Source organism: Cinclus cinclus, chromosome 5 (assembly GCF_963662255.1).
Source record: "Cinclus cinclus chromosome 5, bCinCin1.1, whole genome shotgun sequence".
In the NCBI taxonomy this organism is placed as follows: domain Eukaryota; kingdom Metazoa; phylum Chordata; class Aves; order Passeriformes; family Cinclidae; genus Cinclus; species Cinclus cinclus.
Genome location: NC_085050.1, coordinates 53,961,894 through 53,988,194, shown reverse-complemented (window position 1 = coordinate 53,988,194; position 26,301 = coordinate 53,961,894). Strand labels below are relative to the sequence as shown.

The 26,301-nt window shown below is 41.2% G+C and overlaps 1 protein-coding gene across 2 annotated transcripts in view; it reads right to left on the bottom strand.

Annotated features, from left to right (window-relative positions):
* The window catches only part of UNC5C (unc-5 netrin receptor C), a 242,362-nt gene that overhangs the window by 16,763 nt on the left and 199,298 nt on the right, over window positions 1-26,301 (bottom strand). The window contains exons 6-11 of one of the 2 annotated variants that reach the window (XM_062493830.1): window positions 25,306-25,473; window positions 23,948-24,112; window positions 10,697-10,753; window positions 9,041-9,232; window positions 7,473-7,817; window positions 4,460-4,547 (exon numbers count right to left, since the gene is read on the bottom strand). In XM_062493830.1, the coding sequence (XP_062349814.1) occupies window positions 4,460-4,547; window positions 7,473-7,817; window positions 9,041-9,232; window positions 10,697-10,753; window positions 23,948-24,112; window positions 25,306-25,473 (1,015 nt within the window). The remainder of the gene's footprint in view (window positions 1-4,459; window positions 4,548-7,472; window positions 7,818-9,040; window positions 9,233-10,696; window positions 10,754-23,947; window positions 24,113-25,305; window positions 25,474-26,301) is intronic. The other variant, XM_062493832.1, reaches the window with a different exon arrangement.

Sequence of the window (26,301 nt, the reverse complement as noted above, 5' to 3'; positions counted from 1 at the left end):
ATTAAGGTAGCTGTCAGACAGCAGATGTGAGCACCACTAGATAAATCTCTGCTCCTCAGTGGGACTACACTGCTCTCCCTGCCACTGTGCTCCAGGCAGTCACAGAAGCTCAGGAAGCACGGGATGGAGCAGGGAGAGAGGAATGGCTATGACATAGCAACAGATGGCAACCCTTCTACACAGCTTAGCCAAAAGTTACAGTTTTTTCTCCTTTCATTGCTGGCTTTATTTTTCAGTATGTGTTCTTTAAGTTTCAAACTTAATATTCTCGACAGACTCTGTTTTTTCTGACTGTCTATCTTCAGAAGAAAAATACTCTGAGAAGTTTGCCCTCCCCTTCTGCTGATGTTCTGGTCTTTTTCATGTTGAATTTTTCAATTATAGTGACTGGCACTTCAAGAAATTGTCTTCTGGAGTTGCAAAGTAATTTTGTTTATGCAACTGAGATAAGGAAGGTGGAGAAATGAAATATGGAAGACTTCAATTTCTTTTATTTCACATCACTAAGCTTAAGGTTTACTGGTGAAAATATATCATTGCTCCTTGGATCACAATCATTGATCGGATGCTTGACTTTATATTAAACTCTGCGAATACATTATGAATCCATTGATACAAATCCTGGCAAGGCTCACCTGACCCTTTTTCTTTTAAGGTAGCTAATTTGAAATTTGCACATTGATGTGTGTTTTCCATCAGGACCTTCAGGAGTGTTGTTTGCTCTGTTCTTCAGGGTTGTCAAATGTGGGCACAGCGACCTCAACTCTCATTTGGAACACCTCCTGTGTGATGGATTATATAGGAGTGTCCTTCACAGAGCTGTATCTGTTTTGTGCAGTTCCTGCCTCTGATTAGAGCCTGCAAGAGTGGCTCCACCTAAAGCTGTGAGAGCCCAGCAGGGGTTCACACAGGAACACAGGAAATGCCACATAAGATAAAACCAGTGGTCCATCAAGACCCAGACCACATCTAACACTGACCAATGCCAGATGTTTTTGAAGGAAACACAGCTCTGCTAATTTAGCTCACAGCAAGATTTGTTTTTTAACCTGAGGCAGTCAAGCAATTCCTGGAGGCTGGAGGTTTATACTCATGCTATTTAATCCTTAGGATTAAATTGCAGGTTAATTAAATAAATTACTTAATCTGGAGGACCCAGGCTCTAACATCTGCTCATGGGAACAGGCTCTTGCCAGGTACTGGCCAACATAATGTGCTGATTTCAAAGATGAAGCCACTACTCAAAAAGGGACTTCTTGCAGATCTTAAAGTTGCTGATGCTTCCCCAGACTAAGGGAGAGCACATCTGCTCACCACTGAAAAAGACTCTGAGCTTCGAGACAGAAACCTGTTTGATAGCTGTGAAATATTCTCATAGGGTTGTCATTTTTTCAGTTACACATACATATATATATACAGTTATATATGTATTCGCATGTGTGCATATACGTGTACAAACACACACCCATATATAATTTTCCTCACTGTAGCTGCTTCATAAAGAATGTGGATCTTTTCATGAGGTCAACACACCAGGAATCAGAGCCCGGGAGCTGCCTGCCATCCACCCTGCTCCAAATGATAGGAAATATGAGGGTGAGCTTGCAGGACAGGAGCAGGGATAACACTCTCCTGGAGCATCAGTCCAGTAAAAGATAAACCCCACTGTGCCACAAGTACGCTGACACTTGGAGGAAACAACTGTCTCCAAGTGGTGTTTACTGCAAACTATCAGAACCCCAATTCACTGCCAAAGGATAATGCTTTTAGGGTGACCTTCCTTCTCTCGCATGCTTTGATGGATAGGAAATGGAATAAACAGACTCTCTCAGAAAGCTCTCCTAACCAGTTTGCAAGGCAGCACAAAGAGTGATGCTACTGGGTTGTGAAGTCACTCAAATTTCTGTACTACAGCTTTCAGAAACTAACTGGGGAAACTTATTATGAAAACAAAGGAAGGAAGAGAAAAGGGGAATTTGCAGGTGTCCAAGAGATACTATATTTTCTGTTTCAGCTTGACTATTCAGAAACTATTGTTTCACAGTTCTACAAACAAAGTGTGAGCTAGATCTTAAGTTGCTGGAGATATGTGAGCCAGGGTGGTGAACCTTTCTGTTGCTGCTCTGCTACTAGAGTAGCACTGTGTAGACAACATTCTTGCCTCAGAGCTAGTTAATATCAAGAACAAGACTCTGCCTTCGTTTCTGCTAATAGCATGCATTTTATAACTTCCTGTGTGTCCCCTTCCAAACAACATCAACACATAACAAGACTTTTCAATCCACACACATTTGCACAGTGCTCATGAAAATAAATATAGGGTCTCAAAGGGTTTGTTGAACACACTGCAGTTACTGCCTGGCCATGAAAGCAAATGTCTGCAGCTAGTCCTTACTGGGGACTATCACTCTCTGCTAGAGTGCTGCAAGAGTGTAGTAGCTGATTTAAAAAATAATTACCCCACAGCAACTTGTGGTACCCATATGACTCTAATTATATGAAGCAACACCTGTGGCCCATGCAGTCAGAAAAAGAAGCTTTGACTGAGCTGCAGCTCTGCTACAGAAATGAAATGTCTGGTAACCAGTCCTGCAGTAGGAGAACATTACAGCTGGGTGCCACCCACCCTTTTCTGCTCCTTGGCACCTGGGGAGAGGGGGCATGGGAATATTCAGTTCTGAGTGATCTAGACAACATCCAAGGAGCTCCATCTTAAATGCCCCAGAAGAAGCTTCCTTCCAAGCTTATGAAGAGCCAGTGTGCTTTCTGAAAAACTGCAACAAATCAAATAAGAAGCTGGACTCTGTGCACCCAGAAAGTGACTGCCACCACAATACGACCACCCCCACTGCCCCAAGGCAGGCTGCTCTGATCTCCTCTCCCAGGGAAAGAAATCACATCTAAAATCTTCATCGTAAGTGAGGATTCACACTGTTTACTTCTGCAGGTGTCCTGTGGCATACTTGCTCAGTTTGGCAGGCAGCACATCTCCAGCCATGCTTTCCCCAACACAGGTTAACCTATCCTTCTGTATGACTTCCTGAGTTACAGCTATCACAAAGCATGCAGAGGGGGCTTTATGACCCTTGAAGAAAATACATTAGACAAGCATGTGACATTAACTGTCCGCAGCTGTATGAATAAAGTAACAGGGATTCCCTCAGTAACTGTCTGGAAAGAAAATAATTGCACATTCAGCACCTTCTAGAAATTAAATATTTTTTTTTTAAGAATTAGGTATTTTGTTAAGGGAGATTTAGAAGTAACCTGAATAACAAGGGATGTCATCTGATTTTTGTTTCCTTCTTCAAGAAAGAGTCTTTGTTCAGTACTTTTTGTAAACCTCTTTCACAGCCAAAAGTTATAGGAATATATTCAATACTAGCTATGAACAGAGGCATTTTTTCTGTAGCTGCAATTAGCTATTTTCAAAGAGTGCCTGATGAATAATGTATGCAAAAGGGTGGGTGGAAGGATTACTTAATTTTTCTTTAAGCAGATTATTTTAGCTTGGGTGGAAGACTACCAAGCTAAAGAATAGCGTTCAATATCACACAGTGTATAAACAGCTGTGGCTTAGCACATAATAAAAGCTATTAAGAGGCTGAGCCAAAAAACATATCTTGCTATGAGGAAGAGAAAGAGGCAAAGTACTGTGTAATGACTGCCTCAGCTTCACATTTGCCATTCTGCCTTTGTGCACAAGTCCATTCTGCAGCCTAAGATCTCACCTTTCTCTTCATTAGAGTTTTCTAAATGGCTGCAAATGGTATCTTGGCCTTTTGGTAAACAATTTTTTTTTTTTAATTTCAAGGCTGCCAGATCACATGCAAGTAGACATTAAGATCTAGAATATGAATAGGCCACACATTCAGGTAACAGGAGACAAACAGTGATTGTCCAAGCATCACCTCTGGGTGCCCTTAATGTGCAGTGTCTAGGGCTAAGCAGCAAGGAGGGGGAGGACAACAAAAGCTTTGCCTCCATCCTCTGCATGGACTAGCCAAGTCCAAGAGGGGTAAAATAAAAATTCACCTTCACTCAAAGAGGAGAGGAGATTTTCCAAGTCAGCTGCTCAGGCACCTGTCCCTCCACTGAGCTGATTTATCACCTTTCTCCTCTGCTCTCTTCTCCTTTGCAGCACAGGCCTTTATCAAGAGGTTACTTCACACCTTCTCTGCTGCACAAACTCATGCTGGCATATTTTCCTTGCTCCTCTAAAATTCAGCATCCCCCGGCCTGAAGGCTTGCTGCAGAGTGCAACACTTGGTTAGGAAAACAAATGTTTGGGCTGGTTTCATGGCAAAGTTTATCCTTGGCTTTGCTTGTATTTACCTCCAAGTCAGCAAATAGCTTCAATGCAGTAGGCTTTGCATAAGCATTACTACCACAGGTCTTCAGTTACTACATTTTCCCCCTCCATTATTGCACAAGGAAATAAAGGCAGGGTTTTTTTTACCTCATGTTCTCCTTCCTGTGAACTGTCAGATACATTTCATAGACTCTCCCTTGTGGAACAGCTCCGGCTGGGATCAGCAAACTTACTCCTGCAGAACAGAAAAGAGACACAAAAGATAAAATGGAGAAAAAAGAGGTGAGAGGGTCTGTGGAGTGACAGGAGAGGCAGATGATGAAGCCTGCAATGCCAGATTTTCAGCCACCCTCACCAGCAGACTAAATGTAAATGACCTCAGCAAGATGGGAGAAAGAGCATTTACTGTAACCCTGGTGTCTTCAGCGTCCAGCTGCCTGTTCTTTTTCCTCTGCACTGAAAAACAGGAGCAGAGAAGAGGATTTTATTCCCTTTCATTTTATTTAAAGAACAGACAGATGGTTACGCTGTTGCTTACCTTGTAAAATGGTGGAAAAACAAACAACTCTGACTAAAATTTCCAACAGCTGTAATGGGACATCTCTCCCTAGGCAATTCTTACTTAATTAAGACCAGGAAAGGAAAGCAATAGAGCACTGTCCCAGGAAGCAACAAGAACTAGTTGTTTCCTGAAAGATGGCTTCTGTGTCTGGCATCCTGTCTTTTAATGCACTCAGTTCCTAGGCTGCCAGGGAGACAAAACTGAGCTTGATTTTTAAATGTACCTAGTCCTGTAAAGTGGCTCAAAACTGGGGTATCCAACCTTGTCAAAAGTGTGGGCAAGTATGCTCAGTGTCCTTTTCAGTAATGATTTGCTGCGCACTTGATTAGAAAGCACTGTTCTTACATTACTTCAGTTTAAGAGATGTCTTGTCTCTACACCACAAACATGGCCCATGAACTGGCTATTTCACTCTGCTGGACACATCCCAGCCAGCTCCCTTTGTAGATGCAGATTAGCTGGAAATCAGTGCAAGGATTTGCATGCAGTTGTTACCACATAGCTGAAAACAAACCTAGGGGAAGATTATTTACATATATGAGTTTACACACCTTGCACAGCTCTGCCTCTTGTCTTGAGCATACACAGTTTGGCTGAATTGGACACCTCCCATGTGTTGGTGTACAGGGCTTCAGTCCCATAGCTTTGAAGTAGAGGGGTAGCTAGGAAAGCATTTCCCACAAAGGCCTTCTGGTACTTGTGTCTTTACAGGCCTGTGGCAACCTAACCTGTGCATGCTTGCAGCTGTAGCAGGGCAGGTGTACTGCAAATGAAGGGCTTTGATCATATCTTGAGGAGGACATACATCTAGAAGCAGCACAGAAGCATACAAGGTAGCAGCAGACAGATTATTTTATTTTACAGAATCATTAGTAATTTTGAAGGGATTACAGCATCAAATGTTTTTTCTTCACAAATTGATATTAATATACATGAATTAACAGTGACTAATAGACTTTGCTGATAATGTGCACCACTGTGGCATATGAAAACTGAGTATCAATATCTGCCTTCAGCTGCTACTTAGAAAAATGTGAAATCCAAGATTGTATAGCACGAATATTCAATAATGCTTGTAAGTCATCACCAGATTTATTGAAGTAGTTCAGCTTTCACTTAAATTTAAGAGATATTTTTGCTTCCCATAACACAGGAGCTCAGAGGGCAGGGATATGGGTCTAAGCACTTTTGGCTGCTTCATGGGCAGTGTGGGACTGCATCCTGGAAGGATAAAACCACCCAGGTCCTGGGCCACCTAGGCATTTTGCTTCCTCCATAGCATCAACAAAAAGAAAAGATCCAGCAAAGGCACAGGCACTATCTGCTTGCTGAGGGACTTTGCTGTAAGATGGCCAAGCTGTGAGCTGCAGGCTCACATGTACTGTGGTCCTACACAAACTCCGAGTTCCAGTGAAACTGGGCAGGTGTATAGCCTGCATATTCCTCACATCAAGTGCTTTATGTATTTGATTAATTCTCACTTTAGATATCAATGCTGCTCTGCAGTATCATGTTAAACCCACAAGAACAGCTAGGTGCTGAACGTCCTTAGAAAGAACATCAACACTTCCTGTAGGAACCAAGCAGCAGCATGGCTCTGCTAAAAAAATCTTTCTGAAAGACCTGAGTTCTCCCAAGGCTGCCAAAGAGCTCTTTGGATGCTCTGAAATTGCCTGCTGGTGTCAGGGTGGCCCAAAAGGGCCTGGAAACCTGACTTCGTGCTGTATGAGAAAGATTGAGTAGCATGTTGTATTACATTAACAGGCCCTCAATGCTGAGTGCCTCTTGTTCCTAGATGTGAAGGAAGTCAACAATAAATATGGGTAAAAAGCCTCCCAAAAATAGTGTTCTGTTGTCCTACTTCAAGTTCACACAGTCTGCAATGAATCAGAAGTGGAGCAACCAATTTGTTTTTAAATTAATTTGTTCTCTTTTAGTGTGATGACAAAACAGAGGCTTACTGTATTGAAGTCCCTTTTCTACAACTGCATGAAAGGAAAACGTGATACTGAATTGCACTTCACACAGGGGAGCTCTGAAGCCTTGTAGGGCTCAGAAAGTGGCTAAGAGCCCTGCAAGATTCTGTTTAGAATCAGAGAATCATTTAGGTTAGAAGAGACCTCGAAGATCATTGAATCCAGTCAGTAACACTTTACAGTGTTCACCACTAGATCACATTCCTACGTATTATTTGGGAGAAGAGACCAACCCCCTCCTTGCTGCAGCCTCCTTTCAGGCAGTTGTAGAAAGGGATAAGGTCCACTCTCCTTTTTTCCAGGCTACACAACCCCAGCTACCTCAGCTGCAACTTCTAAGACTGGTGCTGTTTTAGTGAGGGGCCCAAGTGTTCCTCAAGCCTGTAGTGTTTAAAACGTGGCCAGGATGCTGGGTAGAAAATATTTGTAGTACTTCAGTAGATGCAGATGAAGGGCGGGGGGGGGGGGGGGGGGGAGGGGGGGAAATCCCCCTCTATTTATTTCGGTCAAAGAAAAGGCAAAGTCCCATGTATTGACTTTCTTTCCCTTACATAAAGATAAGCTAAGACCACTTAAACCCATAAAACAATTGCACCTTTAAGGCAGCATGGCTAGCACTTACCTGAACTGGGAATTACTAGGTGGCCTCCTAAGGAGTTGAAGGTCCCAAATGCTGTGCATGATGGGTCAGTTTGCCGAGCAAGGCTCTGGTTCTTCATGTTCAGGGTCTCATTCTCCAGCAGGGACTGTGTAATCTGTGGGGACAGCTTCGAGGAGAAGTCAGAGAGGTCATCCTGGGGAGTGACTGCACCAGAGGTGTTATAAACCTTGATCTTCAAGTTGGGGAGCGGATCCAGGATTGGAGAGTTGGTCATTGGGATTTTATCAGAGACATCATGCAAGGCGTACACAGGACCCCTGTACATGGCTGCAGCAGAAGTGAGGTCTGGTGGCACTGCCAGGAGGTCTGCAGTGAAGACGAGAAGGAAGAACCATATTATTTCTCTGTTCTGAGTGACTTTATTCTGAGAAACAATTTGGGTTGGTATGTGCATTTTGTCTTTCATTCCAAACATTCAGATACGCCAAGTCCCTGAACCTTCATCTCCATTTCCATTAATCTCTCCAGCAAACTCCCAGGGTTCGTATTGCCCCAGCTGCTTTGGAATCTGTTTGCTGTAAAAATTTACAGCACATTTCTCCTCTGAAGAGTTTTTACTGGGAGTATTTTTCCAGGCTGCACTCAGATTTCAAATATGACATGCTTAGCTTCAGGGCAAGATGTTTTCATCGCTCAGTAGATCTAGCTTTAACCTCCCTAAATGCCATGCGACAATCATCAACCAATTTATCTAACTGGCCTAATGACAGCATTCCTGAAATAAAAGACACAACAAGCCCATGAAGTCATCATGCCCATGACTCCCTGCAGTGGGGGATTAGAACCTGCATCACACTTCTCTAAGATTTGTTTTAAAAGTTTCTCCAGCAAAGAAAACACTTCTGATAATCTTACATGTGACAACTCTCTTGTCATCTTAACTTTTACAGTGTACATATTGGGAATAAATAGGAACTCTTCAGCCTAAATAAGTGTTTTGAGAAAGGCAGCACCCCTTTAGAGTGTTGTTTCCTGACCAATGAAGTGAGGAAAAAAAATCAAGCTTTTATGCACCAGTGATAAAAATATTCATTATTAAATGATATTCTACCACAACGTCTACATTTTAAATTAAAAGCACAGTACTTCTCAAACTACTATTTATACTACTGGAGACAGGGCATAGGAAAAAAAAGCTATTAGTGAAATAAGGGGGAGAGAGATGTGATAGAATTACTGTAGTATCACTCCTGTGGTGCATCCTGCCTCCATTGTTTTTGTCAGAACTTCACCTCTGATTTGACGTTGAGCTGGACTTCATTTTATTTCCATAAAAGTGTCTGAGCTTCACTCTCACATTCATGCTGTCTCTTCAGAAGTTAAATTCACCTGCTGTATACTCTCGAGCACAGCTGACAAACGTCACCACGGGTTTTGAGTACATGACAATCAGGAACAAATGAACATGATCTTTCTCCTCTTCACCAAGTGTCAACAGGCATCCAGTGATACCATTCATGCAGCCCAAGAGACCATAGCCTGATAGCATCTCCCTGAATTGGTCAAAATGGAGTGAGATGCCAACTAACCTTGCCTTGCAGCCTTGATGTTGACAGGCTGAAATCCCCCATTCAGTGCCGAGGAGTCGATAATATCCGACTCAAAGTCCCGGTGGTTCTTGCGATAGACAAACAGGGCCACGACCACGGAAATAGCCAGGCACACGATGACAGCAATGACGATCCCCACGTAGAGAGCAACATCATCTGAGTCAGGAGCAGCTGCAGGGAGAGAGGCCAGGAATCTTCAGGAAATGTCCTCCTTACAGGGACTTTCAAGAAAGCACATTTTTATTATTCTCGTTTCCTGCAGATATTTACTGCCTTTTTATAGGCTAATTTAAAATCCATTTCCAACACCATAGAGCAGGTCTTTGCCCTTTTGATGGAAAACAATCCTTGATTTCTCTCTAACTTGTGTTCTAACTCTTTCCCTATCCACTTGTTCATCTATCTAATACTCAGGCCATGAGCTGCTAAGCAAAACATGTTATAGACTTAGTCTTATGAACCAAATTCACCTTCTGAAATGAGACAGTATGTCTTAGTGACATAATGCCCTAATATTGGTATTTAGAAGTTCATCTGATACCAAAAACATGTGGGTTTTTAAACTTCAGAAGCCTTGTTTTCACTTTAAAAGAAGTAAAAAATCCAAAAATTCCATTTTCTATGGAATACCTGGAATATCAGGATGAATCTTTGGTTGGTTTGGGTTTTTGGTTTTTTTTTTTTTTTTGAAATGTAACCTGTTATTACTCCCTTCCATCCACTTGCCTACAAAAATATAAACTAGCAAATCAGCAAAGCAGAGAATCAAGCATTGAATTCTCATCAGCAGCATTAACACATACATATTAAGATAAAAGCTGAAGTAAGCACAAGAAAAAATGTGGTAATTTGCCAAAAGGAACCAAAATTTATTAGATCTGTCTTGTGAGGAAATGGCTATGATATTTCTACTAGCTGCTTATACCATATCTTCAGCACCAATTTTAAGTTAATCTCTAGAATCATTATGCACCAGACATTTTTTTCCCCCAAAGGTCTGAATATGTGTTCAAAAATTGATGCATTTCTATACAGTGAAGAATCCCATTTTTGGAAATAGCCTAATGAAAAAAGGAAGTGCTAAAACAAATCAGACTCTTTTAGTACCCCATTTTTGTTGGTTTGAAACATGTGAAATCACTTTTATTTTATCTCTTTTAGCCATTTAAGCCAAGCTGCCCTCCAGCTGCAGAGGTGAGAGCTGGCAGATGCAGAAAGGGACTGATCAATCTCTGTCAGCTCTGGGCTACCAGACCTTCAATTTACCAAACTTGAAACATCCCATTTTTAACCCAGCAGTTCAGGAAGCAGAACTCTTGAGTTCCGGCTCAAAGACAAGTTACCCTTCTACCACACTCCTTCCAGTTGCTAAGGGAATTTTAATGAGAAGATGGCTCATTCTCTCCAGTTTCTGTCTCTGAGGCAGCATTCTTCTCCCATTTCCCTCGTTCCCTTATAATCCTGTGTCTACTGCAAAGCACTGTGCCTGCTGTCAAGCAAGCAGAATGTCACTTACCCTGCTGAATAGGTCCCTTTTTTTGCCTAGTCACACTGAGCTTGCCTAACAGTAAAGCCTGACCCAAGGTACAGCATCAAATTAGCATCCAGGAACATAAAATCAAACATTAAACTTACAAGAAAATCCATATTCATTCTGGGTTCTCTGTTCAGTTGAAATAGGATAAATGAAACCTTAAAAAGAAAGAAATTAAACAAAAATGGCAACAAAATCAAATGAAGAGAACAAAAAAATGAGGCATGAAAAATAGTTTAATTATAAAAAAAGAAAAGGAAAAGAAAGAAAAGAAACTGATGGCACTTTAAAATTCTGATACAGCACAGAATTATGATTTTGCATCCCCTGTCTCCTCCAGAGCCTTACTAAGAATTAATAAGCAGGCAGATTGAATTTCTAAGCCAAAATCGGTCTCGAGTCACTAACTTTGGAGTGCTTAAAGTCTTTCTTTTATTGAGCATAAACTGTAATGGATCTAATTTATTTCAGACATCTAGGGTCATTAGCATATGGAAAGTCTTTTTATCCTTATCCCTGCCATATGCTTTAATTCCCAGGACATGTTCGGTGAGGCTCTAAACAGTTTTTATATTTAATTATAATAGCTTGCTGTTGATCTAATAGAGCTAAAGGAGACCTGTTGTCACTGGTCAGAGGTTAAATACTGATTCGTGGAGCAGTCTATGCACAAAGCCCTCTCTCTGTATTTCCTTGGAATTATTTTATCCTGTCCTTAATACGTGTTCAATAGGAATTCCTTAGGGAGTAAAGAATTTGTCAGCAAACAGTAAACTGAGTCGTTTCTCTTCGAAATCATTACAAAATCAATGAGGCCCCTGGGGTCAGAACATTATGTATTTGAAATTTTTGCAAGCACCATATATTGACAAAATCGTAACACGATTTGCAGCTTTATTTTGGGATGGATAAAGAAGAGATATAATTTCCTTTGTCTTTTCCTTCTGCAGTCCCCACAGCATAGCACACTGGAGCTGCTTCATTCACACATGAATCCTGTGAACTCACTAAGCATCTCCCATGTGGAAAATGAGAGAAGTGCTCCAAGTCCCATCCTGCTGGAAAGGTAAATGGCAAAATCCCAACTAAGCAGAGGAGTCCCATCTGGGATGGGATTAGAGCCAGTGTGAAAAAGAAGGTACTTCTCCTCCATCACCTTCCCTTAAGTTCTCCTGAAGGGAATTTCACTCCCTCCCCCTTGATCACGCTGGAGGGAGCGCACACAGCTGGGGACTCCCTGCAGGTGAGACGAAACTGGAAAATGCACTCCTGGTGTGTGCCTAATGCACAGGACCATGTTACAGGCAGCCCAGAGGAACAATCCCGAGCTCCCAGAATCACTGAGCTTGGGTGCTCAGCATCTGTTGTGCTCTACACATATCTTACTGTTGGCTCTACTTTTTGTTAATGAAGGCTCAGTCTATCCCAGTCACAGATATATCTCCTTGCAAAATTTCTGGACATTAACTACTGCATAAATTCTACTGTACCTAAAATACCAGAGCAAAACCAGCTGATTTTTGATGATGGTGGGTTTTTTTTCTGTGACATCATGGCACAAACAATGCTGCCTGTAATCTCTGTTTAAAACTTTACTTCACAGCAAGGATTCCAGCCTTTCTAAAACCAGTGTTTTAGACATATTATGTTCTTACATTCATTTCCCTGGCTCTTTGAGGCAAGTTCACCTATGCATATTCTCAACATGCATACTCAACCTTTTGTTAATAGCTGCCTTCTCTTTCTACTGGTGTACTTCAGGTATTGGCCATGAAAAGTCTGGTGAGTAATTCTGAGGGCTTGAGTGAGTGCTCAGTAAGTCTGGGCATTTACAGTAGTCTTGTTACTCCTAATTACTCCACAAACAAGTGCTGAAGCTCATAATTTGATAAACTTAAATTTCAGCTATAGCCTTGTTCCCAATATTTCCTTTGGCAAGATGTCTCTGGAAAGACCAAAAGGCAGAGAAGGAATTTAAAGGCCCAGGAACAAATTAGGCTGAATGCATCTCTGAATGATTTTTTGCCTTGTACTCAAATCCAGTGGGAAAGTTGATGATGTCTCCTTGCACCTCATGTGCCCCAGCAGGTTCTCAGGGGAGATGGAATGGAGCTGCCAACATCCCCTGGCTCAGCATCAGCCATGGAGCTTGAGCTCACCTGTGCAGAGCTGAAGAGGCTATTCCTCTCTCCTCACATTACATCTGAGGTGCCCAGTTTTGTGTTCAAGGTTGTGCATCACTCCTGCCATGTCTGAAGGGATCCAGCAACTGCCACTCAACAGGGAAAAAAGATGGCACCACCTGGATTAGCTGTGATCCCTTACAGGAAAATGGAAATCCAGATTCAAGCTTTTACACCAAAGTAAACAAGCATGATCCTCAAATATTCTAAAATATATTTACCTCATTGCAACCTCTCCACAAACCCTGTTGTTCACAAATACATATTTGTGGCTTACAAGTTTCCACAGATTCTCTTACTGATAACTACAGACAGCACCCCTGCAGCTACACGAGAGTGCAGCCAATTTCCTCCACAGTAATGTTTTGTGCATGCATTCAAAGATACATCTATTGAAACTGGAGGAAGAGGCAAGGATACTACAGGATGTTTCTGCCATTTGGGTAGGATATTTTACAGCAAAATTAGTTTTAAGCATGCCTTTCCCGCTCCTCCAAAAGGGAGTGGGCCTTGCAGGGGCAAGGAGAAGGCTTGCAGCCATGCACTGGTGATGGGCAGGAGAGCAGGCTCACTGCCACGATCCCAGCACAAGACAATGGGGTTTTCTATAGGGAGCTGTCTGTCACACTGGCCCCTCTGACTATGCCTTCAAACAATGAGAAAAGCACATTTTCATCAGATAACGACACAAACCTACTGGGATTAGTAACTGAAATAATGAAGAATGTCTTCCCTCCTCTCTTCAAAGTAATTGAAGTGAAGAGAGATCATTTGTGTGTGACTTCTTTTTCTTCCTCCTTGTATGAACAGCACTGCTTGGCAAATACCTACGGGACTTCTACCAGGGTGATGAACATTTTTAATGAGTGTGAATTTAGAAAGGTGCTGGAGGGTTTGACTCTAGGAAGGCTGCTGACTCAGAACAGCTGGTTTCACAGTGAGTTACTTTGAGAAAAGTAATTTAAGCTTCTGCCTACAGCTTCTTGGGAAATACATATTTTTCAAGAGTGCTTCTGCTATTTTGTTGTGTAACTTACTGTTGAATGACTAAAGTAGCAATAATCGTGCTTTATGCTTGCTGTTTGAGATTCTGAAAGGCTTACCAAAATGGGTAGTTGTTTCTCTCACTGTACAAGTACCTCACCCTATGTCAAACCCAGAAAATCAATGGGAGGCTCAGTTTAACGCACAAAAATTGAATCACTGTAATTGCATGGTAAAGGCATTCAGTAAAAAACCTTTAGTTAAGTTAATGTTTCTCCATGTATTCTACTTTATAGTCCAATTTAGGTTTGTAAATATATTTTTTGTCCCTATGAATTGTTTCTCTCAAGTGTCAGAGGTGGGGATTTTTTAACTAAATTAATTCCACTGGCACAAATCCTTTATACAAATGCATATGCACCATTTAAAAGGTGTTTTAACTAGACATTGCTTATTTTGTTTCTAGAAAGCATGAGAAAAGCAATTTAATCACCTTTATAATGATACGACACACTGGGAAAAGTGAAGAAGGTTGAATACGTCAAATTATACTTAAAAATTAACCAATCCAATGTTGACGTATAGAAAAGACTATAGCAGGCTTTTTATCAATTTTCTTTAACTCAATTTAAGCACCAGTCACACTTGGCATTGATTTGAGAAATTGTGACCATTTAATGAAATAGATTGGGAAGTTCACTTAGTTTGGTCCAGTTTGTGAAGGCAGATGATTCCCCAGACACTGGAAGTCTAGCCTGAGCATTCCGGTCCCACATGTCTTGTTCTGATCTTCTGGAAGCACAATTGTGCCAGAGGCCCTGGGAGATGGAGAGGCTGCTCTGTGTCCTTGAACAGCCCTCAGCACATCTGCATTTGACTGTCACCAAAGAGTCACCAAAATGACTGTTCTAAGTTGTTCTTCTTCCATTGGGAAAGAATCTACCCTTCACCATATTCATGGGCATCTATACACACACAGTGCTCAGTCTGGGAACTCAGGATCAATGGCTATGGGCATTCTGATATCCTGTGTTTGATTTTACCTAGAAAGCTATGGCAATATACTGCCTTGGCCTGTGAACTGGCATCTTTTAAAGAGAACTTTTATCCCCGTGTTATAAAACTCTAGGTCACGGCTTCATGCAGAGGGAACTTTGCAACTGCCTCCCCTTTTTGGTCAGTAATTGGTTTTGCTAGCTTTCTAGTCATGCTGAATTTGCATTAATGAATATCAATTTTAGAGTGAACTGATCAGATTATGAAAATATTTTACTCTGCTGCTTGCAAAAATTAAAATATCCACATAAGAGGGAAAGAAAAATACCCAGTTTTCAATTTGTATTTTTTCCTGCCTATTTTCCCTCTTTCCAGCAACTATACAGGTAAGACAGGTGAAGCAGCTAAAGATTATCTCTCTGGCCACTTATTTACTAGGGCTTATACAGTTTGGGTCACATTTATGAAAATATTTACAATTACTCTGCAAAGAAATAGTTTTATAGAACTAGCTGCTGAGGTCACAGTTAATGATATGTAGTTTGAGACTGTATTGAGATCAGTGAGAATTGGAGACCTGCACTTTCATTTAATAAAGTGAAGGTTGCATAAAGCACACCATAACTGCTAGTTTCTTCAGTGAACCATACTTTAATCTAGCACCACTTGCTTCTAATCTACAAACTCTCTTTACTCTCTCTGTAGTAGTTTCAAAAAGAGCTGAGGTCAAGTAATTCCATGGTCTTTCTGAAAGCCTAACCACATGATGTGCCTCAAGAACATCCTGTTGCAAAGAACTCAACAGGTTGAGCATAACATATTGTAACAGAACTGTTCCCCCTTTTGGCTTCAACACTCTCAAAGCACCTCTGACAAAACAAAATGCCAGGCATTCAACTGCTGCCTTCCTCTCTCAGGAAACAGATAAACAGAGACTGATTCTTACATACAAATCCTTAAAATTCAAAGGAAGCAGTTCTTGGATGAGTTAAAGCAGGTGTGTGGTATACAAAATGTGACATGAGTTTATTGCAACAACTCAGTAAACCTTTTTTTTTTTTTTTTTTTTTTTCTGTGATACATACACATCAGATGAATTCCAGTATCTGATAACTCAAAGCCAGCAAGCTGGTAATTATTTTTCATACCAGACCCAAAAAATATGTACCCAATTGCTTCCGTTCTTAATTCCCAAGGTGAGGTCTTCTTTCAGCATTAAGTCATACTACCCTCCTCATTGGGCAGCTCCAGTAGCTCAGAATTTATTTAAAAATATTTGGGTTTTGCTGGAGTTTTCTATAATGAGTTTCAGTCTCAGAAATTATCCTGGAAAGTTTGAATTAAATAGGTTTAAGAACCTTAGCAACTTTTTTTTCTTGTTAATTTCTGGTTCAATGGCTCTCAATAAGTAAAAAAATCCTCAACTCCCCCCAAGTATATCTTGCTGTTTCCAAATTCCAAGTTCTACAAATTCAGCCTATCTCCCTTTCCCTGTAAAATGCCATTCTCAATTCCATGTCGGCCCAATTTCAGTTTTTTTGTGCTCACGGGAAGAGACATTCATCAGTTCTATATTCTGAATTCCATTATACAGAGAGGGTTTTGAGACAAAGAAGAAAAGTTATATGTCCCTGCAGTGTTTGCAGTGCTGTGGCTGTGACCTTGCATTACCAGTCCTGCTTCCTTCTTCCTTACCTTATTCACCATCATTCCTACAGCTATCACCAGCTTGCTTGACTCTCTTCACTATTTTAAAGGAAATTCTAGGTGATCAGTACAGTGTGCAAAGGCCCAAAGCTTTCAGAAAAGACTTTCAAGGGCTTTTAAAATATTAATTCCGATACATTGCAATGCTTCTGGCTTCCATCTAAGTTCATCTAGGTTTCCATCTAAGATGGCCAAACAGTCACATATTCCCAGCTTACAAAAAAGATTTTTGGAGATTTGACATTCAGGAGTTTTAAATTGCTTTGTGTGAGTTCCATTGCTCAGAGGCTGCACATTTCCAGTAGTTTCTTTTCCACAAGAGTCAGAATTAATGGTACAAGAGTAATCTTAGAGTAAATCCCATACTCTGAATGTTTAGTGTCAAGGCTTCATGTTCACTTAACATGTTGCTAATGAGACTGGAAAAGTATTAACAATAAAATTTAAACTCTACTTGTTGTTAATTGTTTATCTCCCTGCTATTTCCCAGGAAGTGCATCACAAAACCAAGAAGATGTGATAAACTACACCTTACTTATGGTCGTTAAAAATTACAAAAAACAAACAAAAAACTGAACCAACAACAGAGCTCCTGGCACAGTAAAAATCTTTCAGACAGAATGTGCCCATCTTCCTCCTACATTTTCTATTATAAAGAAAGACCTTAATGTCTGTAGTAATGATGGTGAAGGTCAGGTATATCAGACATCCCAGAGATAATGCACAACAATTTATTTTCCTTCTGAAGGACTAATTATTGGCATATTCAGGGTGGGCTAATAAATAAGGAGCTTGAGATTTTGTGACTGATTATTTACTTGGGTATTATCACAGATCTTTCCTGAGTGGGTGAGTTAAATGGGGACACTCTCTTGTTCTCTCCTTGAACAGGAGTTCATGATATTCTATAATTAAGACTGCAATTATGTTTTCATTTTAAATTAGATCCTGACATTTTGTTAACATTGATAGAAAGGTCTTGTCTGAGTTTAAACATGCATGACATCTATATGGGAATAAGGGAAGATGGAAGAGAAGGATAACTTATTACTAAAATTTGATGTGGATTAGAATATCTGAATTTGACATTACAAAGTCTTCTGCAGTTAAGCACTTTGACCTTTTGGTTAAATCTTTCACCAGTCTTTAGTAGGACCTCAGCATTGGGTTTCTTATGCATGTCTGACAGCAAAAGTAAACACATTCCTAGCACTGCAATTCGCTAGATGTGTATTTGCAAATTCCACTCTTGCGATGACTGAATGCTAGATAGACTTCCTGGGGTTCACTTTGCTGTAGTGGGACAAGAGCCCTGGAATGAGGACAAGGGACACTACTGGAGAGAGGATACATGGCAGACAGCTAGAGGAAGGAAGGGACAATTGGAAGAGGATCTAGGATCAAACCTGTTAAGAATTCTGGACAAAAATGGTCATGTGTTATCCACAGGGAGCAGGTAAAAACATCTTTGACAGGTTTTATGCTTGCACATAAGGTAACTTCTATTCCCCAGTTTATAACCTCGAAAATCCCACAGACTCCAGAATCAGCTGATCAGCTCAGTGGTTGTTTTCCATATTCTAGAAACTTCCATCCCAAACACGAGTTTTCACCTAAGCATGCTGCCAATAATTTTGTTGGTCCAGATTTAGAAATAGAGAGCACTGAGTTTTACTGCTGATTGTTTCACTTACTCCTTGATGAGCCTTCAGATGCTCATGTAACTTTGCCCTGCCTGACACCCTGACAGGAAAGCAAAAATTATGAAATATATCCACCTTTATATATGACAAGGATAATATCAATGTACATTATTGTCTCTGTAGGGGGTGGTTTTCTTCTATAATTAAATCAATATATCAGTTAGACTTCATAACATTTGAATTCTTCTTTCATCTATCTGAGTAACTTTTGAGGTTTTTTTAATGTGTAGAAGAATAGGAAAGACTAAAAGAAAGCCTAAGAGAATAAAGAAGAATGAAAAGTATAGATGGACAAGGTTGTCTTTTTTCTCCTCTCTGCATGGCTATAATATTTAATTTGTGCAGATTTTTGAAAACAGCCTGGAGATCTTACAGCACCTGCTTTCCTTAAAAGTAATGTGGAGGTGGCTCTTTCTGAGCTAACTGGGGTTAAGACACAGGGATTTCAGTGTCCTGGGTTCTGCCTGTGGCTTTGCACTTCTTTCTCCCAACACTTTTATCTGCTTCAAGCAGTTGGTTTTCTAGGCAAGAGCTCTCAGTTGCTCAGGGCCCATCAGAGCGTGGATGCTTCTCAGCTGGAGATTTTTCATGTCACTACAATAAAATAGAGATGAGTCATAACTCTGAGATGTGTGCATAAACTCCCTTGGCTGCCACACCACTATATAGTAGCTGGGTAGAAAACGGAATAACACATCCCTTTACTCATATCAAAAAACAATATTATGGCAAACTTCCTCTAGAAACGGATGAGATGCCTTTTTCAAATGAATGAACTCCCCCTGCTAGGCCAAAACAGGCCAGGTGGCTGTATCATTATGCTGACAGACTGAATGTATTAGAAGTTCTCTCTGACCCACATGCTCTTAATAGAAGGTTTTATTTCATTCCCCTGCACACACAGGCTTCTGTTGCAGTCTCCCTTGAGAGAGTTCTGCTTACCTTCTGGAGTCTGGAAAACATTCCCCTGCTCTGCACACTGATCTGCTCTGGTGGACCTGTGGTCCTCATCAAGCTGCTCTGCCCTGTAATTCTTCCCTGAATGCCTGCTTTCAAATAAAGCCAAAAAGGGAAACAAATACTTATTCCATCAGAGTTTCTGACATGTTACATTAACCAAGCAGGACATGTACAGAATATGTACGTTTTGGGAAGAAAGAGATGCTAGTATCAGTGTAACCTTGCTTTTTACTCAAGACCTATGTATAAACAGAGACATGACTGAAAAGGGCACCATTTTGCTATTTCATGCCCAAGCAGGATAAACTGCATTCTTTTCACTTGCTTAGGCACTATCATTGCAAGAGGGAACCTTATGAACTTCTTACTGCTTTTCAGACAAGGATTTCAGAGCACTCAACAAATACAGATTTTCTGTCACCATGTCATATCAATTTACTCTTTGAAAAGGCAGCCTTTTCTAAGAAGGAATGGTGTTACTAGTCTGGTAATAACATCTTCACCACAGTATGGTGTCTTTTCCTCCAGTGGTGCACCTGCTAATTGCATTTCCAAGTAGTTAAGCTGCATGCAGGGAGAAGACCAGAGACCTGAGAATTAGTCCAGAGTATTGTCTGTAGCAACAGGTGAAGATGTTTTGTGTCTTTTCTTCCATTTCTTTTTAAATGACAGCAGCACATCTCAGTCTTTTCATGCTCGAGAAACAAAGGGAAAGTCCATACTGGATCTGATGACCCTTGGCAATGATTCACAGGTGGAAATTTCCTTTTGTTCCTATTCAATGATAGACTTTTATTCCATATCGTGAGACTGTATAAAGTAAGCAATTTTACTTCACAGAGCAACAATACTATTTGTGTAACTATATAACCCCGAGTCCTCAAGCAACAACATGTGCTTCTGTGTAATCTTGCTTGTTGCTGTAACAGAGTTAGCTTTGTGTTTTGGAAAAAAACCCAAAACAACAATTCAAGTACAACTTAGCCAGCCTTTTATGAAAAGCCACAGTGGTTGACTAAAGCCAAAAGTGAGCAGAAGAAGGGTCACTGGTTGTCTCCCTCTGACTGAGCTGATGCCAACCCTGCATGTCCCAGGCACGATTTCAGAAAAGCCTAAAGAACAGCAGGCACCAACCTCATGCCTATGGACTCACTATATTTATTCATTCAGGACAGGGACAATACAGATCAGAACACTGTCACTTCAGACCCTCAACAGAAAGGATATATGTGACGTGCTGTGAACATGACTGCTGAATGTCACAACTCAGGTCATAAGCCTTCAACATAACCACGCAGCACAGCTATGACAGCTATCTCTCCTCATAGGTTGTCCATCTCTTCTTGACTATCAGCAGAATTTTACACATAATGCAGACCAGAAGAATCTGTTTTGTACCACACAAGCAATACTCATTCCAGACTGAGCCCAGCAAAACACTTCCCCTGGTACCTTGCTTTGAAAATGTTTGCCACCTAGGTGAAGGGAACTACTTGTACTGAAGTTTGAGGCAGCAGGAGAGTGCTTTGCTTTCTCATTCCCCACACAGAACACCCACCAAAATCATTAGTTGATACAAGTGAAGGGCTAATTGCAGTGCTTCAGTTTACAGCAATCTCCTGTGAGATGAAGTGTGTGCCTTTTTAAGTGTTGTTCCTTGCACTGAAGTATTTACCACAGTACTCATACATCAAATGGGAAATAATACAGCTATGGAGGCAATAATGCAACTAGCGTGGGTGGTAACCAGCCAATTCTTCTTATACCTACAGCAGATTTTGCTTTAGAAGACGGTATTAATGCTATTATGGGAATTATGAAATTGTTATAATGGGAACTGCTAGACAATATTGTGTACTTGAAAACTTAAAATAGCACTGACTGCCCCAAATTTTCACTACATCTGCTTTTCCCTCTTCAATTCAGCCTGCTGGCTCTCCGTGGGCTCTCTAGTTTAATGACTGTTCATCCCCTCATCTCTTAACGGAAAAACACTAACTACTGGATACAGGAGAGTATGTGTGTACCAGCAAGATGATTAGTCTGAATAAATGCAACAGCAGAGTTGCATGAGAAATGCCACAGTTACTGGTAAGCACAAACTACAGCTTTGGGTGTAAAATACTGTAATTACAAGGGATGGAGAAAGCTCCACTGTTTTTATCCCCACAGAAATCGATAGTGATGCAGACTTGTGCTGTTTGCTGGAGCAGGGGCAGTCTGATGAAAGAGCTTATTGATTTATCCAGCTGATGCTACTGAAGTGAATAATAGACTGGAAGAGAAAGGGCTTGTAAATTAGACTCATTCAATCCAGCATCTTCCAAGATATCTTTTACACACAGCTATATAGATATATATTTACAAGTGAGTTTTTGTCAGAGCAACAGGCTAGTGACTCCTGGCAAGAGAGTCTACCTACTAATTCTTTGACCTCAACTATACCCATTATGTCAACCTTCAAGCTCTCACTAAAGACTAACAGTAAGGAGGCAGCATCAGGGCACCTAGGAACAGGATTTGACTATGGTGTAGGTAAGCAGCTGGCCAACACAACTCCCAGAGGGCTTTGGCCACAGAGGAAAAATGGCTGAAGCTTCCTCCATGCCACATGTGCCGTGGCAGACCCAGTGGCATGAAACCACTGGAAAAGATCGTTGTGAATCTACAGATGCCCAGGTTAGGAGAATTGTCAGCTCCAGGCCAGACCCCCAAAACCTCAAATAATGTGGAAAGACGCATGTTGTTTTAGGAATGAAAGGAGTGCTGTGCATCTTCCTGGCTCAGCAGGCAGATTTTCTACGAATGTAAATCCACATGGGCAAAAATGCAAGTGTTCAGATAGATTTTGCATAAACTGAGAAAGATAAATAAAGAAAAAGAGACAGAAGGGGAGAGAAAGAGAGAGAAAGAGAAAAAGAGAGAGAGAGAGAGAGAGAGCAGCAGGCACACTGCCATGAAGTACAGCAAATCAATCTTCTCAGCAGTGATAGATCAGGGAGCAGGACTGGAAATTTTACAGGTATATGAAACCCTGCGAGTATAAAGGTACCATTAAAACGCTGCCATTACATTTCAACACTGAAGAATTATCACAGCCCCTAGAGCTAAGCAGGTCATTATGCGACTGCATATTTTTCATTACCATTTTCTATATACGTATATATGTGAAGCAGAATAGTATTCACAAGTTTCACCCTCTCTACTGCTGAAGACCTCTGCTTTATACTCAGCATCCACTTTCACAAATAAAATACCATCAACAGATAAATGACATCCCTACAGGGCTTTTATTCTGCTGTACTATTATATCTACTTTTCCACAAGATTTCTGCTTAAATGGCTCTCTCTATGCACATACACAAAGATGACATACACCTGTCTAAATATAATCTGATAGTGAAGAGCTCTTCTGTGTGGGGAAATGCATCTTTTCCTCATAATTTGCCATAATGACTTATTAACACTGCTGGAACTAGGGGTGCATTAGCTTCCCTACAATAAAAGTCATTAAGGTGTTATATAGCAAGACATAGGTGGATTTTTTTCCCCAATCCTTAGAAACAAGAAAGAGAGGAGTTCTGAATGTTACCTTTCCAATTTCACCATAAAAACAAGTGTTTTGAAGGATTACAGCTTTATAGACTGCTGACATTAACTAATAGCTTTTAACATTATGGAAATGCTTGTGTGAGCCACCTCAAGGAAGATATTTGTAAATCTGGGAAACCTCAAAGTAAATGGTCATGCTGTGCTATTGGGTAGCTCAGAGATCACTACCAACATAGTAGCTATCCTATATGGCACTTATTCAAAGAGCAGACCAATTCATTAGCTGGTAGTGTCATTTTTTGTCATCATGAATATTTCAGTCAAAAGTAACCTGCCTCAGAGAATAAGAATTCTTTATTCCTTTTTTTATGCTAGAACTCAAAGCATTTTACGATCTGGATACAGAGGTGCTGGATGGGTACAACCACTACTCTTCGGACAACAGAGAGCTGAGGCTTGACAGAGAAGTACTGCATAGAGATGGGATGAAGGAATAGGAAAGCTGTATGCGAGGATTCTGGCTCAGGTTATTGTACTAATGATATGTGAAAGGGAGTTTTGATGTACCAGCAGACAAGAGAAGACCTCATTTTTGAGAAGGGACAGAGTGTAGAGCCGAGTAATTGTATATCTGAAATTACACTTAAAACTTGCTTTGCTTTGCTTCTCTATTAGTCAGAAAGGCCGGACCACTGTGTGAATAGGCACAGGTGGAATAGGCTTCAGTGCTAGAGCTGATCTTCATGAGACAGTTGCATGCTGGCAACCAAACAGGAAGTTTGCATCACCACTGCATTGATGCAGTGTACCTCCTTCTACCACAGGTCACACAAAATTCAAAAAGGAGCATAACTATTCTAAATATAAACACATGCACTCACCACTCCTGACAGTAAGAAGCCAGAAGCTGATCTGCTTGGCCAAGTTTACTCTTTTGAAAACACTGGCTTTACTCTAAATGCTGTATTTTTCCATTTGCAGTGCTGTAAGAGCCACTGCCAAGCTTCTCTGGACAGATGCTGAGGCAATATAGAGAGCAAGGCTGTTTGGTGGGGAGGGCAGGCAGTAGAAGGCTCTGTTATGACTCCTTCTAATTCGTCACTATTTCATATTCCAGGCAAGAGGAGCATGGTGTCCAGCCTGTTTGAGAACTGGTCCCTAACTAATTTCTCCTACAAATGGTTCTGTGAGTTTAGGTCAATGATGCTGGTCTGCAGTTATTTCAGGGTTTTCCACATACATCCCAGTTCCTGGAGAGAGCACTTACCCTGCATGCAGAGCCCATCCGTGCAGTTCTTGGACTGCAGCACCAGCCCCTCACAGTCCTTCCCCCCATTCTTGGGAGCTGGGGCCGTGCACTCTCTCCGGCGCCAGTGGGTGCACTCCGTGCCACAGGTGGACCACTTGCTCCAGGATGTCCATTTGCCATCCACTGAGACAAGGAGAGGACACAACTTGTTAGGGGTACACAAAAGTGAGACCGAGTGATGCACGTGTCATCACAAGCCAGTCTGCAGCTCCCAAGCGTTCCTGGCAAGGCAGAAGGATCATCAGCCTGCTCCTCTACTTCTGGCCTGTAAATGCACATTCACCCCCACATGTCCTTTCTCTCTGCCCCGGCCCCATTTCTGCTCTTTCCTCCCCTTTATATAAACTTCTAAACAGCTTATCTGTGCTCAAAGTGTACAAGCAACAAGTCAGGAATCTGTGATTTAATTTTGTGGAGGGTGGATGGCATTTTTAACACAGAAGTTAGACTTGTCCAGAAATTCTTCTTTAATAGGAAGATATTTAATGTTAAATATTGTCTATTAAAAGACATCTCTAGAGGCACCATTTGTTTCACATGAACAGAACCAGAAATATGTTTAGCACCTTTCAAAATCCTGCAAATTATTTTCAAAAGCACTATAATGAACAGCTGAAGAACAATATATAAAATTGTTTCCAGTGACAGAGCTGGATTACCAAACTTCACAAGCTGAAGATGGCCTTACTGCCATTGATTTGAGTGTATCAGTAGTAGGAGAGCACTGGACAGTAGTACAGATGGCAGAATTTTATCACAGAGGAGTTACAAACTACATTCTTTGTCCGGAAACTATTTTGTAGTTTTCAGAAGTTTACATTTAAAAAACTTTTAAAAGTATGGATACACATCTCTTTCCAAAAAAAAAATGCCTTTGTATTTGATGATTGTATACGTCAGGTAAACATCTGCCTCAAATTTAATATCCACATCCCAGATGCTTTACTTGCTGAGACAGCTGGACTGAACAGACATTGCAAATATATTTACATCACAGTTGCTTTCTATATTCAAATCCCAATTCTTTTCCAGAGCTTTCAACCTTTATCACCTACATTTTGAAGCTCTGAATGTTCCCCAAACCCCCTGAATTATAAGAGCTGAGACCACAGTACAAGCAGTGTGCAAAAGGAGGGCTGGTACCTGGGCTGCTTGATAAGATGTGCTCACTGTTTTATCTACTTCTGCACTACAATTGAATATTAATTCCCTGAAATGTTGGATTTATTAATAATGAGAAGGAAGCTTTTTCAATAGTGTTCTCCTGAAATGACTGACGACAGACAAAGTATTTATGTGTGCTGTTCATACTGAACCTGGACACAGAGTGGTGCAAGCTATTTTCTGGACGCTCTGGCCCTCGCAGAAGGCGCCGCCGTTGAGTGGGGCAGGGTTGGTGCAGGTCCTCGTGCGCTTCTGGAATCCTCTCCCGCAGCGGCTGTTACACACAGACCACTCTGTCCAGGTGGACCAGCCTCCATTCACTGCAAAGCAAGAGAAAAGGAGCATGGTCACACAAGCAGCCCAGCCTGGGCAGACCCAAGGCGCTTTGGATCTGGGCCATGCAGCCTCAAAGAGTGGCCAAAAGAGATGGCATGAGAAACACTGAACAGGCACAAACCCATGTCTCCAAAGCACCAAGTGTATGCCAGAAGTCACTGTACAAGCTGAAGAAATGCTGATGCTGAATGAAAAACACCACCTGATGACTATCAGGGTTGGCAGGTGACCTGCCTTATCCTGAAAACCAACCTGACCCAGCCTTAAGCACCTGGGTGGAGTGTGTATGACCAAAATTCCTGCAGGTTCAGAGAGCTCTGGCAGCCAGAAGCCTGTGCTCTGAAATCTGCACTGTTTTCTAGAGGGAAATAACCTGCACTCCCACTCATGCTCAGATGCACCCATCAACTATGCATGCTGAGAGACCCCCATGCTTTGATTAGCTATGGAGAATTTTCCTTTTTATTCTTTCAAGAAGGTGACTTCAGGATGTCAGTAACAACTTCACATAGCTGATGCATATATAAATGTCCCAGCACTTCCCTAAGCTATTTAGAATGAGTGAATACTAAATGCATTTCTTTCTGTTGGACTTTGGGAAGATATTTATCTCTGGAAAGACATTTATGCTGACTCTCCATTTCACCCACCTTAGTTTCTGGGGTAGATGGAGGGATGAAGAAGGAGTTGTGCTGCTCTACACAATAATGTCATTGTCAGGTATGAGTAATAACATATTCACTGCTCGGATTCCCTAAACCTAAATGTTTGTGATATGACACAACCCTTAAGCAGATCTGGCAGCAAAACCC